Source organism: Mixophyes fleayi, chromosome 4 (genome assembly GCF_038048845.1).
Source record: "Mixophyes fleayi isolate aMixFle1 chromosome 4, aMixFle1.hap1, whole genome shotgun sequence".
Lineage (NCBI taxonomy): Eukaryota > Metazoa > Chordata > Amphibia > Anura > Limnodynastidae > Mixophyes > Mixophyes fleayi.
Window position 1 is genome coordinate 26,175,149 of NC_134405.1, and position 15,498 is coordinate 26,190,646.

At 43.4% G+C, this 15,498-nt stretch overlaps 1 protein-coding gene across 1 annotated transcript; it reads left to right on the forward strand.

Annotated features, from left to right (window-relative positions):
• The first annotated feature begins 7,401 nt into the window (after nucleotides 1-7,401).
• Nucleotides 7,402-15,047, forward strand: COPS6 (COP9 signalosome subunit 6). The gene is made up of 10 exons (XM_075206486.1): nucleotides 7,402-7,524; nucleotides 9,344-9,469; nucleotides 9,559-9,690; nucleotides 10,670-10,758; nucleotides 10,943-11,005; nucleotides 11,094-11,141; nucleotides 14,141-14,255; nucleotides 14,353-14,445; nucleotides 14,539-14,639; nucleotides 14,763-15,047. Exons 1-10 carry the CDS (start codon nucleotides 7,473-7,475, stop codon nucleotides 14,901-14,903), a joined length of 960 nt encoding a protein of 319 aa, XP_075062587.1. The 5' UTR covers nucleotides 7,402-7,472; the 3' UTR covers nucleotides 14,904-15,047.
• Nucleotides 15,048-15,498: the final 451 nt, after the last annotated feature.

A 15,498-nucleotide genomic window follows, 5' to 3' on the forward strand; every position in this document is an offset into this window, starting at 1 on the left:
AAGTATGAAAGTAAAAACATTTCTTGATAGATGTAGACTAGAGGTGAGTAAGAGGACCACATTAGGTACGGGTGATGTGTAATGTGACAATTTGGTGGCAGTTTTTTGGTGGTCTGGCCTTTAGTAAAATGTGCGGTTTCGAAACCTCCAAAATAAATTCAGAAAACAGACGTTTTCACTAAACCGAACTTTAGTCAATCTCCCCCATTAGTTATAAATAGGAATACAGTCCAAAGAACTCAAAGGAAGTCAACAATCAGTATAAGAACTAAGATAGATACAGAACCAGTAAAGAACAGACAAATTTTTGAGCAATGAAAAAAATTTGAGCCAGTTGAAACCATGATCGAGTCGTTTTGCGCCTGTTCGAACCGACTCAACCTTAAATTGATAGTTTTTCAACTTTTTTTTTTTTTTTTAACAAACAACGAACCTCACATGTGAATTACGAAAAAAAATATTATTTTAAAATATTATTTAAATAATGTTTTAAAATAAAAAAAATAAACCTCCTCCCTACAAATTTTAACGTGAATGGCTAACTTGACCCTCAAACATGAACCTTAAATGGTGAACCTCAAAGTCAAACAGCAAACCCTGAATGCAAAATGCAAACACAAGTCACCAATTTTCTAACTATTTGTTCACATCGGGGTCTATAGATGACTGCATCAGTTTGACATTGACCATGTCTAGGGATGGATATACTGGACCCGATTCATCTTTGAATGCAACCTGCACGCAAGTTTTGTTTTTAAAACGAGCACATAACTTTGGCGTACGTGCACCCGAGTACAAATCCAAGAGGATCTCAAGATACATTTCCATTTGAATCTGGGTGTAAGTACGCTCTGCCTATACAGTACTTGTAATATGCGAACAGACCGCAAGTTACGCACATGAATATTTGCAAAGTCAAGTCCCATCAGAACGGGTACAAAAAAAAAAAAATTATAAAAGAAATTACCAACTCATAATACTATAATTATTAATAAAAACGATGCAAATGGTCACCGGCAGGCAGCAAACAGGAATACCAAGGTCAAGCCAAAAGGTCAGGGCGGGCATCGAGCAAGGAGGGTCCAACAACAAAGCCAAGGGTTGAGACGGGCAGCAGGCAAGGAATATCCAAGAACAAGCTGGGTCAGTCAACAGGTAATCAAGCAGTGAAAGTAATATCAGCAACACAGCAGGTTTGACGCAATGCAGGGCAAAAAAAACGATATATACCTGGCAGGGAGGTCAGACGGGCACAACAACCAGTGTGAGCCGTCATAAGCAGCGCAGGGGATCCCCAAGAAGCTGGCAGAGAGAATGTAGAATCCCGACTGCGTGGCAACAGCCGGAACAAAGAACTCGGAGTGTTCCGTCGTAACCCATTACTTGAATATGCGTCGGAATGCCCTTTCTGTACATAGCCTACTTTGGTTCACCCCTGTTATACCCATCAAGTCTTAGGCAGTTGTAAGTGTTGCCTGCGGACACGGCTTGCATGCTATTGCGCTCACTGAAATAGGGTCCATATTTGAGCATGTGCAAAGCTATTTCACGCAAGATACGGCGTGCAAACGGACTTATGTTCGAAGATGAATCAGGCCCACTGTATCTAGGTAAAATATAAACACTCCAATAATTGAATGTATATTATTCAGCTCAGTAAGGCCACATATCCACTGGCGTTCTATTTCTTTGTTCTCCGATACTAGTAAAAACACGTCACGGCATTTGCATTAGACATGTGCTTTTACTATGACGATAAATCGTGCAAAACGTGTATAGTGTATACGCATGAATCGGCATGCTGGTCAGTACTAAAATCGTTAAAAATATCGCATCAGGGGAAATTTTCTGTAGTGTGCACCCAGGTTTAGAGAGAAGTATAAATATGGTCTCTTTCCTTCTTTCTGATCTGAAACTATTATTATTATTATTAATCTTTATTTATAGGGCGCCACAAAGTTTCCGCAGAGTCGTACAAATTACAGACAGTGGACCATACAGGGTAAAACATACAGAACAATAAACAAAAAATACCAGGGGGTAAATGTATCAAGCCGAGAGATTTCCGGCGGGTTTGAAAAGTGGAGATGTTGCCTATAGCAACCAATTAGATTCTAGCTATCATTCTGTAGAATGCACTAAATAAATGATAGCTAGAATCTGATTGGTTTTGTCACACCCGCCATAAAGCTCTCGGCTTGATACATTTACCCCCAGGACTTCAAAGCTCCAAACATAGCTTACACATTAAAGATGGAACACAAGAATAGGTATAGAGACAGGAGGGAAGAGGGCCCTGCTCGTGAGAGCTTACATCCTAAAGCAGGGGTCAGGGAACTTTGTTTTACCTTTTACCCCAAAATATATTTAGATACGCCGACGTTACCCCCTCGATTTGAAAGGAAGGAAATCATATATTATTAATTATTGGAATTCAAAATTTTATTGAATCTATTCAAAATTTCTTTGAAAGTTTCAACTTCAAAACTTCAAGTTTTGGAGAAATGATGTTGCTTCATTTTTGATACGAGAGCATCAATATTGGGGCATTTTGATGTCAAAGCAATTTGTATACAGTTTTCAGTGTCCAATCGATTTCTCTGCTTTGTTTTTATGTTCTTTAGAGTGGAAAATCCTTGTTCGCATAGGTAGGTTATTACAAGAGGCAGCAACATTTTGACTACCTCCTCATGTGCAATTTTGAATGCCTTTGCAGTGGTTGATATCCAAAAATATGACAGATCTGCTTTGTTTTCAAATGCAATGCGTGCTTCATTATTGCATCAAAGCTCAAGAAGTGTCTCTGCCAACCCTTGAGGCTCTTCTGGTACAACAGCAATTTCACATTTAAAGGGGTCTACAATTCAACTGACAGTATGTGAATCGCCAGCATTACCCCCAGGAATTTCATTTTTACCCCATTTGGGGTAATTTACCCCTGTTCCCTGACCACTGTCCTAAAGGGATTGCAAACAGACAGGAGGAACAATGGAGGGACAGGGGAAGAGAGAGTTGAGGAAATCAGGCATGAAGAGCATGTTAGGTGGATGACTGGTACGCTTTGAGGAAGAAGTGAGTTTTAAGTGTCCTTTTAAACTAGCAACTCCTTTGTATAGTTGTACAGTTGCAATATTATAGAACCTTGCACAGAATGCTAATTCAGCCACCTCAAGGATGTAACATACACATAGCATTTTAATCAAAATGGCAAAGTCGGCACATACACAAACTCATCGTTTTCCTTTACATAATGATTTTCACATAAGATATTACAGGATACGTGTTTACAAATCTGATAAGCAAAATTTGTAGTTGCACAACAGGCCATCTGTTTACTCACAGGAGGTTAGCTGTTCACTAGTTTCTGTCCATTTAGCCACACTTGTGGTCAAGCTTTGCTAAATAGTCACAAAACAAACCACACCCAAGATTTTCCTAAAACGTGATGTGTTACACAGAATATATTTAATTTTAAAACGAACACATATGAAAATTCTTAATACATTGCCATATTAATCATTGAGCATTACCTCTCAATTTTAACCCTGCCTATTTCACATCCTGATCATCCAATAGTCCCCAAATGTACAGGGAATACAATAGGCTCTCTGACCCTAGTCAAACCCACCTAAAAGTTTACATGGCACCATTCAGAATCAAACTGTAATGGATAATTAGTTGCAAAATGATCTAGTACCTCTTATGCTGTAAATGTTACCACTGACCTCTGCAAAACTGTGGCCAGATACTAAGAGATATTTTTATACACCAGGGGTCAGGGAACTTTTTTACCTTTTACCCCTAAATATATTTAGATACACCGACGTTACCCCCTTGATTTGAAAGGAAGGAAATCATATATTATTAATTTTTGGAATTCAAAATTTTATTGAATCTATTCAAAATTTCTTTGAAAGCTTCAACTTCAAAACTTCAGGTTTTGGAGAAATTATGTTGCTTCATTTTTGATACGAGAGCATCAATATTGGGGTATTTTGATGTCAGAGCAATTTGGATACAGTCTTCAACGTCCAATCGATTTCTCTGCTTTTATTATTATTATTATTACCTTTGACTTATAAGGCGCCACAAAGGGTCCGCAGCGCCGTACATTACATATACAGAAAACAGAACCAAGACACAACATGATACAAAAATGTATACAAGCACAGGTGGCAGGGTAAAGCAAATCAGATTATATCTGGGACAGATAGTGAAAGGGATGGTAGAAATCAGCGAGAAGAAGGCCAAAGCTTAAGAAGACAGGGAAAACAGGGCTAGGGAAGCAGGCCAAGAGGTACAGAGGGTGAAGGAACAGTAGAAGGAGCACACAAGGAAAGAGGGCCCTGCTCATGAGAGCTTACATCCTAAAGGGAAGGGGGGGACACAAATAGGGTGGTACTAACTGGGGGAGAGAGCCAGGACAAGGGAGTTAGAAGTAGGACTGATAGACTTGAATAAAGAAATGAGTCTTAAGGGCACGTTTGAAGCCTTTGAGAGTAGATGCTAACCTGATGGAGCGTGGAAGATCATTCTACAGCAGGGGAGCAGCCCGGGCAAAGTCCTGAAGACGAGAGTGAGAGGAGGTGATCAGTGAAGTAGTGAGGCGGCGGTCACAGGCAGAGCAGAGGGGGCGGGTAGGAGTGTAGGTAGAGATGAGATTGGAGATGTAGGGAGGGGAAGATTGACCAAGAGCTTTAAAGGTGAGGATGAGGAGTTTAAATTTAATTCTGTAGGGTATGGGGAGCCAATGTAGTGACTGTTGGAGGGAGACAGCAGATACAGAGTGGCGGGAGAGAAAAATGAGGCAGGGAGCAGCATTGAGGATAGACTTAAGAGGATCAAGGCGAGAATCAGGTAGGCCAGAGAGAAGGCGGTTGCAGTAGTCAAGGCGAGAGATAATAAGCGAGTGAACAAGAGTTGTCGTGGCTTCCATGTTGAGAAAGGGCCGTATCTTAGATATATTCCGAAGGTGGAAGTAGCAGGATTTTGAGAGGGACAGAATGTGAGGCTTGAATGAGAGGGAGGAATCAAGGATGACCCCAAGGCATCGGACTTGGGGGACAGAAACAAGGGTAGTGTTATTAACAGAAATAGAGAGGGGGGGGTGGGAGAGTCCTGGCAGGGGGGAAGACTATAAGCTCGGTCTTGGAAATATTGAGTTTAAGGAAGCGTTGGGACATCCAAGATGAGATGCTTTGTTTTTATGTTCGTTAGAAAATCCTTGTTCATAAAGATAGGTTATTGCAAGAGGCAGCAACTTTTTGACTGCCTCCTCATGTGCAATTTTGAATGCCTTTGCAGCTGTTGACATCCAAAAATATGACAGATCTGCTTTGTTTTTTTAAATGTAATACGTGCTTCATTATTGCATCAAAGCTCAAGAAGTGCCTCTGCCAATCCTTGAGGCTCTTCTGGTACAACAGCAATTTCACATTTAAAGGGGTCTACAATCCAACTGACAGCATGTGAATCGGCAGCATTACCCCCTGGAATTTCATTTTTACCCCATTTGGAGCAATTAGCCCTGTTCCCTGACCACTGTTATACACAAAAGCACAGGTTCATTCCTACAATATGAGCAGATGTATCATCATCAACATTTATTTATATAGCACCAGCAAATTCCGTAGCGCTTTACAATTGGGAAATGTATTACATTATTGTATTACATTATTAGCCATAATATGAACAAGACCAATATACTTCCCAGCATTCCTAAATGAAAAACTAGGACAAAATAGGTTGTGGAAAGGAATGAGGACAAGGCAGGTACCCACTGCAATGTATGGACTTCATCCTTCAATTGGAGATCTGGGGGGGGGGGTCTAGGCAGACATGAATCTTCAGTGGTCACCCGGCTATGAACCAGCCTAGAACTTTTACGGACTTACAACCTTTACTTACAATGCACTTCCTAATTTCCCAATGCTATGCCTATATCTCGCCCTTATTGGTGTAACATGGGCCCACGGACCTCAGGACTATATCACAAATATGAGACCTTTTAAGAGCTATGTTTAGTTACCCCCTGGCTGGTAGTTTACTGACCTGGACGGTTAATAATGCAAATTGGTACCAATGTTATTAGGGCAAATAAATATGAGACGGGGAGGTCTGTATTTTTGGGAGTCTATTTTGCACATTCAATCCCTAAAAAGTCTGCATTGGTGTACTTATTTATTAAATGATTTATGATAAAACACACACATACCTTTAAATTCAGCTCAAGTTACAGAAAGTAGTGTACAGCCGGGTATGAGACGCTGATAGGAGGGCTGATTTTTGGGCAGGGCAGGAAGGGCATTTGACCATACTTGCCAACTCTCCCTGAATGTCAGGGAGACTCCCTGAACTAGGGGTGATCTCCCTCACTCCCTGAAGAGTCTGGCATTCTCCCTGATACTGAGCCAGTACAAGACGTGGTTGTCTTCGCCATCTGTGGCATGATGACACAGTTCAGAAATTGTGTCCTATGTCCATGTATTGATGCCTATGGAGGTGGCCATTTTCATGGAGACCAAGATTTAATCATAGACTGACAGGTAAGACAACATGACTTCAGTAATGGAGACAGAAATGTAAAAGACACTTCGGTCTCTAGAGATTCATTAGCTGCTTTTCTTTAACGCATAGTTGCCTAATGTCCGGGAGACTCCTGCATTCCTGGGAGACCTCCTGGGAGAGAAGGGCAACCTCCCGGTTCTCGCCCCCACAATAGATAAGTGGTGGTGGCGGGGCTTAATGACGCAAATATCCCATTATCTTAGCCCCTGTAGTAATTGACCAAAATTATGACAATCGTTTAGGGGGCGGTGTCAAAATTATGCAATTCATCAAGCCCCGCCCCCGTGCGCCTTCCTTCCCCGGGATCTCCCTGAATCCAATGAGGAAAAGTTGGCAAGTATGCATTTGACCTGCTATACAGCATCCAAGGAGACAGTAGTTTCCTTATTCCAATGTGACTACTATATTATTAGGAATATATTTAATACTTGAATGAACTATAAATTATAATGCTTTATTTTTTTGTTTATTGTAATAAACTAATCATTTTACATTGCAATCAAAGGGTGGGCTTTTATTTATAATCAAGATGAATACTATTATCTTTGATCATACAGCCAACAAACTCTAAAAAAATGTTGTTGAATGTAGAAACATAGGAAAAAAATGCTAAGATGTCACACAATTAAATTATTTATGATCACATTAACAAGTGTGAAAAGCAGAAGCATAAAGTCACTGTGAAATGCAGTTGCTGTCACGTGGTTTCATGTTGAGCCGTCAATCATCCAGACCGCGGCACATAATGCATATGTACTTTGCACGGTACTACAGCGCCCCTAGAGGCTATATCGGGGGACACACAGACTACGCCTGCGCAACAAGATTGCCGGCTACGCATGCGCAACCGGCTGTCTTAGGTCCTCGCAGACGCAGTGAGGAAGCGGCGAGCAGGGTGGAGCAAGATGGCGGCAGCTGCGGCTCCGAATGGCAGTGGAATGGAAGTGGACGGTGCCGGTGAGTACGTTGGCGGTGCCCTGGGCTCCGTAGAGACGGGAAATGGCTACTACGGAGGGCGCAGGATGGGCTCTGGCGAGGTGACGGTGATAAACCATGGCTGCTGATGGGCGACTGTGCCTCCCGCGCTGGGGTGGAGGAGGTGGGCGTGTACCAGGGTTTGCGCTGTCATTGGCTCGTTGAGCTGTCAGTTACTGGGCGGCAGGAAGTGACGTTAGACAATGTTATTTTTTTTTTCTTAACAATGTGAAGTTATTATTTGATTGTAATAATATGTGGTAATTGTTATTATTGCAGAATAAAGTCCTGCTGGCTGCCCTCTCATAGATACAGCTATACATATGACAGGCCAACCTGTGGTTCTCTAGGTGTTGTAGAACTACAAGCCCCAGCATGCTTTGCCAGTAGATAGTAAGGTAGTAGATGGAGAGCCACAGATTGCCTAGGCCTGATCTACAGAAGTCTGTTAGATGGTCTGTGTGCGGACGGGAAGTAGAATAGGAATTATTGTCTCCTATGGAGGTGTACACACAGCGAGCTCGTAGCGCTGGTTACAGCATCCAGTGTGTGTACGTCTCCATAGGGGACATATAGTTCTATTCTACTTGCAGTCTAACTGTATTCACCTAGTCGCTTAGCGTAGTGAGGCGCATAGTTGTTGTATGTGGATGTCATCCATAATATGCCCCATGAGTTGTCGGCATCTTTGACATCCAAACTTCTGCGGCAAGAGGGCGATCTGTTACAGGGGAGGTGGGGGAGTTACTTCTCAAACATCAGGGCCTGGACATCACACTCCTGCCTTCTTGCTAGTGGTGGAGAAGAAGGATTACAGTTACCAGCTTCTTCCATAATACTCCTTGCCAGCATGTGCCCACCACACTGCAAGTGTTCCATATTACCTGCATCTAGCATGTGTTCTCCTTCATGCCCGCACTGCCATCCTGTGTCCTCGTTCATACACGTGGACTGCCATCCCGTGCCCTCCTTCATACACCTGCACTGCCATCCCATGCCCTCCTTCATACGCACGCACTGCCATCCTGTGCCCTCCTTCATATACGCACACTGCTATCCCGTGCCCTCCTTCATACGTGAGCACTGCCATCCCGTGCCCTCCTTCATACGCAAGCACTGCCCATCCCGTGCCCTCCATATGTGCGCACTGCCAGCCTGTGCCCTCCATAATATGTGCGCACTGCCAACCTGTGCCCTTCATAATATGTGCGCACTGCCAGCCTGTGCCATCTATCATACGTGCGAACTGCCAGCCTGTGTCCTCTATCACATGTTTTTAAAGCACAAGAAATTCAAAAACTTTTTTTTAATTCCTTGATTGTTGATTATTACAATGTCTGCAATCATGTACAGTCTGTAGCACTGAGAGTGAAAGAAACATAGTTATAAAGAATAGGGATGTAATACACTGTGTATCCCCATTTCCTCATGTGCGTGTGTGTGTGTGTGTGTGTGTGTGTGTGTGTGTGTGTGTGTCTGTGTGTGTGTTACAGCATCTCTTCACACGTTTATCTGTGCCCCAATTACAAGTACATACGTGTGTACTACACGCTATTCTCTGTAGATCCATCGTGAAGACATTGTGCTGGGCGTTGGATCCAGTGATCGGCGTCAACCACCCCCACGTAATATAAACAGGGATGTAAAGGGGGAACACTGAGCTCCAAAAACCAAATTTACCTAAATCTCGTAGGGCTGGAAATAATTGGATAAGCACAGCTAATTGTATTTTCTGCATAAACAGAGATGTGTAATTTGTGACTTTGATTATAACTATAGTCTTTCTTCCTATCCCCCCCAGTTCTCCCCACGGTGATGGCACAGGGGGTGACCGGGAGTGTGGCTGTTGCTCTCCATCCCCTGGTGATCCTAAATATCTCCGACCACTGGATCCGAATGAGATCACAGGAGGGGCGACCGGTGCAAGGTAAGACGTTACCCGTATGACCCACCCAGGCCGCCGTCGTGGCTCATACCTCCCAGGATCTCAGTGTCTGCGCTCTATCTCCTCCACAGTGATCGGGGCTCTCATCGGGAAGCAGGAGGGGAGGAACATCGAGGTGATGAACTCGTTTGAGCTCCTGTCTCAGATCAACGATGAGAAAATCACCATCAATAAAGAGTATTATTACACAAAGGAGGAGCAGTGTGAGTACTGACAGCGGGCAGCAGGGTGCGATAGAGAGTGGGGTCTCATGGGGTAATGATAAGCGGTATTCCATCATATCGCAGGATATTACTGTCCATTTCCAAATCTATCCAAGACACCCACAGATTAGGAGCAGTGGTACTAGCCATACATATACTGAGAATTGCACCAAGCAAACAAAACAAGAGGTACTGTGCAGCTGTCCTTAAATTCAAAATAAGAAAACATACTGAGCTTTACATCCCACGTACAGAACAAGAGATTTGGGGCTAGATTTACTAAACTGCGGGTTTGAAAAAGTGGAGATGTTGTCTATAGCAACTAATCAGATTCTAACTGTCATTTGTTTAGTACATTCTACAAAATGACATCTAGAATTTGATTGGTTGCTATAGGCAACATCTCCACTTTTTCAAACCCGCAGTTTAGTAAATCTAGCCCTTGGTATTGTGCAGCTGTCCTCACATCCAGGATAATAGCACTTACTGAGAATTACATCCCACATGCAGAGCAAGAGAAGTGGTACTGTGTAGCTGTCTTTGCTTCTAAAATCTAAACCCATACTAAGAATTACACCCACATATAGCAACATACGTGTTACTGTGCAGCTGTCCAGTATGCAATGAGAACTACTCTTGAGCAGCTCTGGACAAAACTCCTTTATGCTGTCTCCATACCCCTTCTGGGAGGACTCTGCAGCAGTTTCGGGCCACTGAGTTACACACGTGAAGCTGCAGTGTGGACATTTATAGGTTAGTGGCCGCTAGATGACCAGAGCTGACTTAGAACATTAGATTCTAAAGACTTGTTTCCATATAAAATGATAAATGATTGTTGTCCACATGATACTTCTTATGTCTCCAGAATGCTCCTGTGCTGTAATCTGGGGGTATATTCATGTAACCAGCACTGTAAGTGTTAGCAATGGAATTGCGTCTCGCAATAAATCGATCTAATGTGTGAATGTTTCTTCTATAGTTAAGCAGGTGTTTAAAGACATGGAGTTCCTGGGCTGGTACACAACTGGAGGTCCCCCAGACCCCTCAGACATTCACATCCACAAACAGGTATAGATGTCTTTTATTGGGCTGAATATATTTGGGGAGATAATAAGGGCAGAGACACTATGGGACCACCCTATAAAACTAACTATAAGGTGAAGAAACTGGAGAAAGTAATGGGGTATTAAACAGTGCGGAGGGTGATTTGGTCCCAAGTCCTCCTATAATAAGCTTTTCCCTTCTCATCCAGGTGTGTGAGATTATTGAGTCCCCGCTTTTCCTGAAGTTAAACCCTATGACAAAGCACACCGATGTAAGTACCCTGATCCGTTCAGATTCCACCTCCTTTTCTCTATATTATTCCCCATCTTTTACGTCTAATGCACTTTCTCCTCCCGCAGCTTCCGGTCAGCGTATACGAATCGGTGATTGACATTGTGAACGGAGAGGTGAGTCCGGCCCCTCGTGATCTACTTGTCTTGTACGATTATTGAGGTTTTTAAGGAGCGCTTGACTAGTGTCTGAGCACCTTATCGGGTTCAATCTTCATCTCCTGCTCGCCCGTGCGTACCCTCAGCGGCGGGAGAACCTGTGTGAGGCAGTGACCTGTCCCCTCGTTTGATTATGTCAATGGGGAGAGGGCTGCATGTGACGGGCGGCAGTCCTGATGATGTGAGGCGGGGAATGGGGGTAGCGGGAACCACTAGTGGAAGGAGCAAGTTCCTCAGCAGCACAGAATAGGACATCAAGGCTCCTAGTAATGAAGGAAGATTGTGGTGTTAAATGCACCTCTGTGTGAAAGAAAAGTTCCTACATCCAACCTTTTTATTAACATGGTGGTAACAGATCAGATGCTGTAACCCATAGCGACCAATCCTATATCTGCTGCGATCAGTCTAGTACAGGTTAGACGACTGAACGCTATGATGTACGTCTTCATGTCTTTGTTTTGGAAACGTTTCTGACGACGTTGGCCTATAAAGTAGATAGCGGAGGAAGAGTGGGCATATTGCTCTATTACTGTTAGCGCTGAGAACCCCCCATCCACCAATTGGAGGTAGAACCAAGAGAAGGATATGCTTAGTCTCATTGTATGTATAACGGAATCCAATATAATAATCAATAATTCCGAAGATGAGGTTAATCGTTATAGAGGAGGATATCCAACGGTGCATTCCATTCCCAAAAATAGCGATTTGACATTTCATAGTTTATTGTACGTCAAAATAAAGAGAATAGAGAAAAACAAACATAATATCTCTTCACAAAATTAAATAATGTGATATTAATACCCGTGTACATCTACAAAGACTAATAGATTAGATCAAAAATGATTCATCATTCTCTTCATTTATTAATTCATCAGAAAATCAATAACTGTTTCAGAAAATATATTGAATATTTCTTCTTATGAAAACTTTCATAGTTGAAGCATTTAATCCAGTGGATCCAGTTAGTCAGTGGTAAAAAGTCCCGATCCTGTAAGTATATAAGGACAATGCATAAAGGATCTCCTTCGTTGTGATTCCTCTCTTCCTTGTGGTTATTACATATCAATGGAATATGTATCTAAATGTAGAAAAGGTAATTTTACTTGTGGCATAGTTAACAGATAGCAGAGCGATGGGGTTGTTCACTTGTAGTGTTCTTTCCAAATACAATCTCTTTGGTCATGTTCTTAGCGGTTCTCCGTTCTCGTCTATGTAGATTTTAGTGGTTGGCCAACAATTAGCTTGCACTCCAGTTTCGCCTACTCTGTGATCACCTACTCTTTTTTTTTTTTAGTTTTTCCTTGTTGTCTCTCATGATCCCTAGTCATCTCTGTCCTCCCGATCCTTGTTGTCTCTGGTGATCCCTAGTCATCTCTGTCCTCCCGATCCTTGTTGTCTCTGGTGATCCCTAGTCATCTCTGTCCTCCCGATCCTTGTTGTCTCTGGTGATCCCTAGTCATCTCTGTCCTCCCGATCCTTGTTTTCTCTGATGATCCCTAGTCATCTCTCTCCTCCCGATCCTTGTTGTCTCTGATGATCCCTAGTCATCTCTCTCCTCCCGATCCTTGTTGTCTCTGATGATCCCTAGTCATCTCTCTCCTCCCGATCCTTGTTTTCTCTGATGATCCCTAGTCATCTCTCTCCTCCCGATCCTTGTTTTCTCTGATGATCCCTAGTCATCTCTCTCCTCCCGATCCTTGTTGTCTCTGATGATCCCTAGTCATCTCTCTCCTCCCGATCCTTGTTGTCTCTGGTGATCCCTAGTCATCTCTGTCCTCCCGATCCTTGTTGTCTCTGGTGATCCCTAGTCATCTCTCTCCTCCCGATCCTTGTTGTCTCTGGTGATCCCTAGTCATCTCTCTCCTCCCGATCCTTGTTGTGTCTGTCCTCCCGATCCTTGTTTTCTCTGGTGATCCCTAGTCATCTCTGTCCTCCCGATCCTTGTTGTCTCTGGTGATCCCTAGTCATCTCTCTCCTCCCGATCCTTGTTTTCTCTGGTGATCCCTAGTCATCTCTCTCCTCCCGATCCTTGTTTTCTCTGGTGATCCCTTGTCATCTCTCTCCTCCCGATCCTTGTTGTCTCTCATGATCCCTAGTCATCTCTCTCCTCCCGATCCTTGTTGTCTCTCATGATACCTAGTCATCTCTCTCCTCCCGATCCTTGTTGTCTCTGGTGATCCCTCGTCATCTCTCTCCTCACGATCCTTGTTGTCTCTGGTGATCCCTCGTCATCTCTCTCCTCCCGATCCTTGTTGTCTCTGGTGATCCCTCGTCATCTCTCTCCTCCCGATCCTTGTTGTCTCTGGTGATCCCTCGTCATCTCTCTCCTCCCGATCCTTGTTTTCTCTGGTGATCCCTCGTCATCTCTCTCCTCCCGATCCTTGTTTTCTCTGGTGATCCCTAGTCATCTCTCTCCTCCCGATCCTTGTTGTCTCTGATGATCCCTAGTCATCTCTCTCCTCCCGATCCTTGTTGTCTCTGGTGATCCCTAGTCATCTCTCTCCTCCCGATCCTTGTTGTCTCTGGTGATCCCTTGTCATCTCTGTCCTCCCGATCCTTGTTTTCTCTGGTGATCCCTAGTCATCTCTCTCCTCCCGATCCTTGTTGTCTCTGGTGATCCCTAGTCATCTCTCTCCTCCCGATCCTTGTTGTCTCTGGTGATCCCTAGTCATCTCTCTCCTCCCGATCCTTGTTGTCTCTCATGATCCCTAGTCATCTCTCTCCTCCCGATCCTTGTTGTCTCTGGTGATCCCTCGTCATCTCTCTCCGCCTGATGCTAAATATCTTTGATGACCCTTGGTCATCTCCCTCCTTGTGATCCTCATACTTGATACTTGTGATGATTTTGATATTACCAGCCCCTATCTGTAATTTATGATTCATTGTAATCTCACTATATATTTTGTCTATTTGATCACTACCCAATAAACTTTCCTTTTGCTTATGATCTCTTCCAGGCCACCATGTTGTTGGCTGAGTTACCGTACACTTTGGCCACAGAAGAAGCAGAAAGAATTGGAGTAGATCATGTAGCTCGAATGACAGCGACTGGCAGCGGAGAGAACTCAACAGGTGAGAGGTGGAAAACGAGCTGGTAAAGCAATGGGTGTCTGTGTCGGTCGTATTGTGCACACGTTTCCTGATCACCACGTAAAATCTCTCGTTACAGTGGCGGAGCACCTCATTGCTCAGCACAGTGCCATCAAGATGCTGCACAGTAGGGTCCGACTCATTCTGGAGTACGTTAGAGCGGCTGAGGCTGGTAACTACACATCTGCTTCTACTTGTCCTCTAACTTCTCAGTATCTCCTCCTGTAATGTCCGTGTGACCTTTTGTGTTCTTCTCGCTTTATAGGAGAGGTTCCATTTAATCATGAAATACTGCGTGAGGCCTCCGCCCTCTGCCACTGCCTCCCTGTACTCAGCACTGACAAGTTCAAGACAGATTTCTATGACGTAAGTATGAAATTGACGTGTCCTCACTGTCCACATTAGATCTTCCGACACCTCTCTCCGATCTAGTTACCATCTCTCTCTCTGTATCATCTAATTCCCTCCATCTTCTCCCTTTCATGGCAGCAATGCAATGACGTAGGCTTAATGTCTTACCTGGGCACCATCACCAAGACGTGTAACACCATGAATCAGTTCGTCAACAAATTCAATATCCTATATGACCGCCAGGGAATTGGGCGGCGAATGAGAGGCCTCTTCTTCTGAAACCACCTTCCGAGGGGAGCGGAGGCTGCACCTACCACAATGCTCTTTTGTATAGATGGACTTTAGTGAGCAAAACACCGACCTGAGCTCTTATCTTATTGTTACTTTAGGAAATAGAAAAATAAAAATGTTATCTGACCATCATTTCGTTTCTTCACCTTGCGCAGTATTCCCCTTAAGCAGATGTGATAATAATGACTCAAGATTTGGCTGCCTGAGAATTGTAGTCCTCAAAAAGTCTGACACTGATTACAGCTGTAAATATAGAGTTTGATGTCACAAAGGAACCAAATGGTCCATATATTTGGCAAATTTTAGTGCCTAAGATTACTTGTTTTTAATTTCTTGTGTATGTTTTTTTTGTTAGTTTTTTTGTATGTTCCATTTTGTTTATTTTTAAGTTATAAATTCTCGTAAAAGCCTCATATTTATGCAAGGTGTTTTTGGAAAACTGCCCAATATTGTGCAGTCTTGCCAGGTATAGAGTGACAATATAACGTCTCTTTTCCTTCTACTAATAGATCTTCCTATTCAACCAAGGGGTAAATTTATCAAGCTGCGGGTTTGAAAAAGTGGTTGCTATAGGCAACGTCTC

Excerpts from the sequence above, each read along its gene's own strand:
- COPS6 (XM_075206486.1), top strand. The coding sequence starts at position 7,473 with ATGGCGGCAGCTGCGGCTCCGAATGGCAGTGGAATGGAAGTGGACGGT. Across the intron at positions 7,525-9,343 it reads AATGGAAGTGGACGGTGCCG|TTCTCCCCACGGTGATGGCA; the intron begins GTGAGTACGTTG and ends TATCCCCCCCAG. Across the intron at positions 14,446-14,538 it reads CGTTAGAGCGGCTGAGGCTG|GAGAGGTTCCATTTAATCAT; the intron begins GTAACTACACAT and ends CTCGCTTTATAG.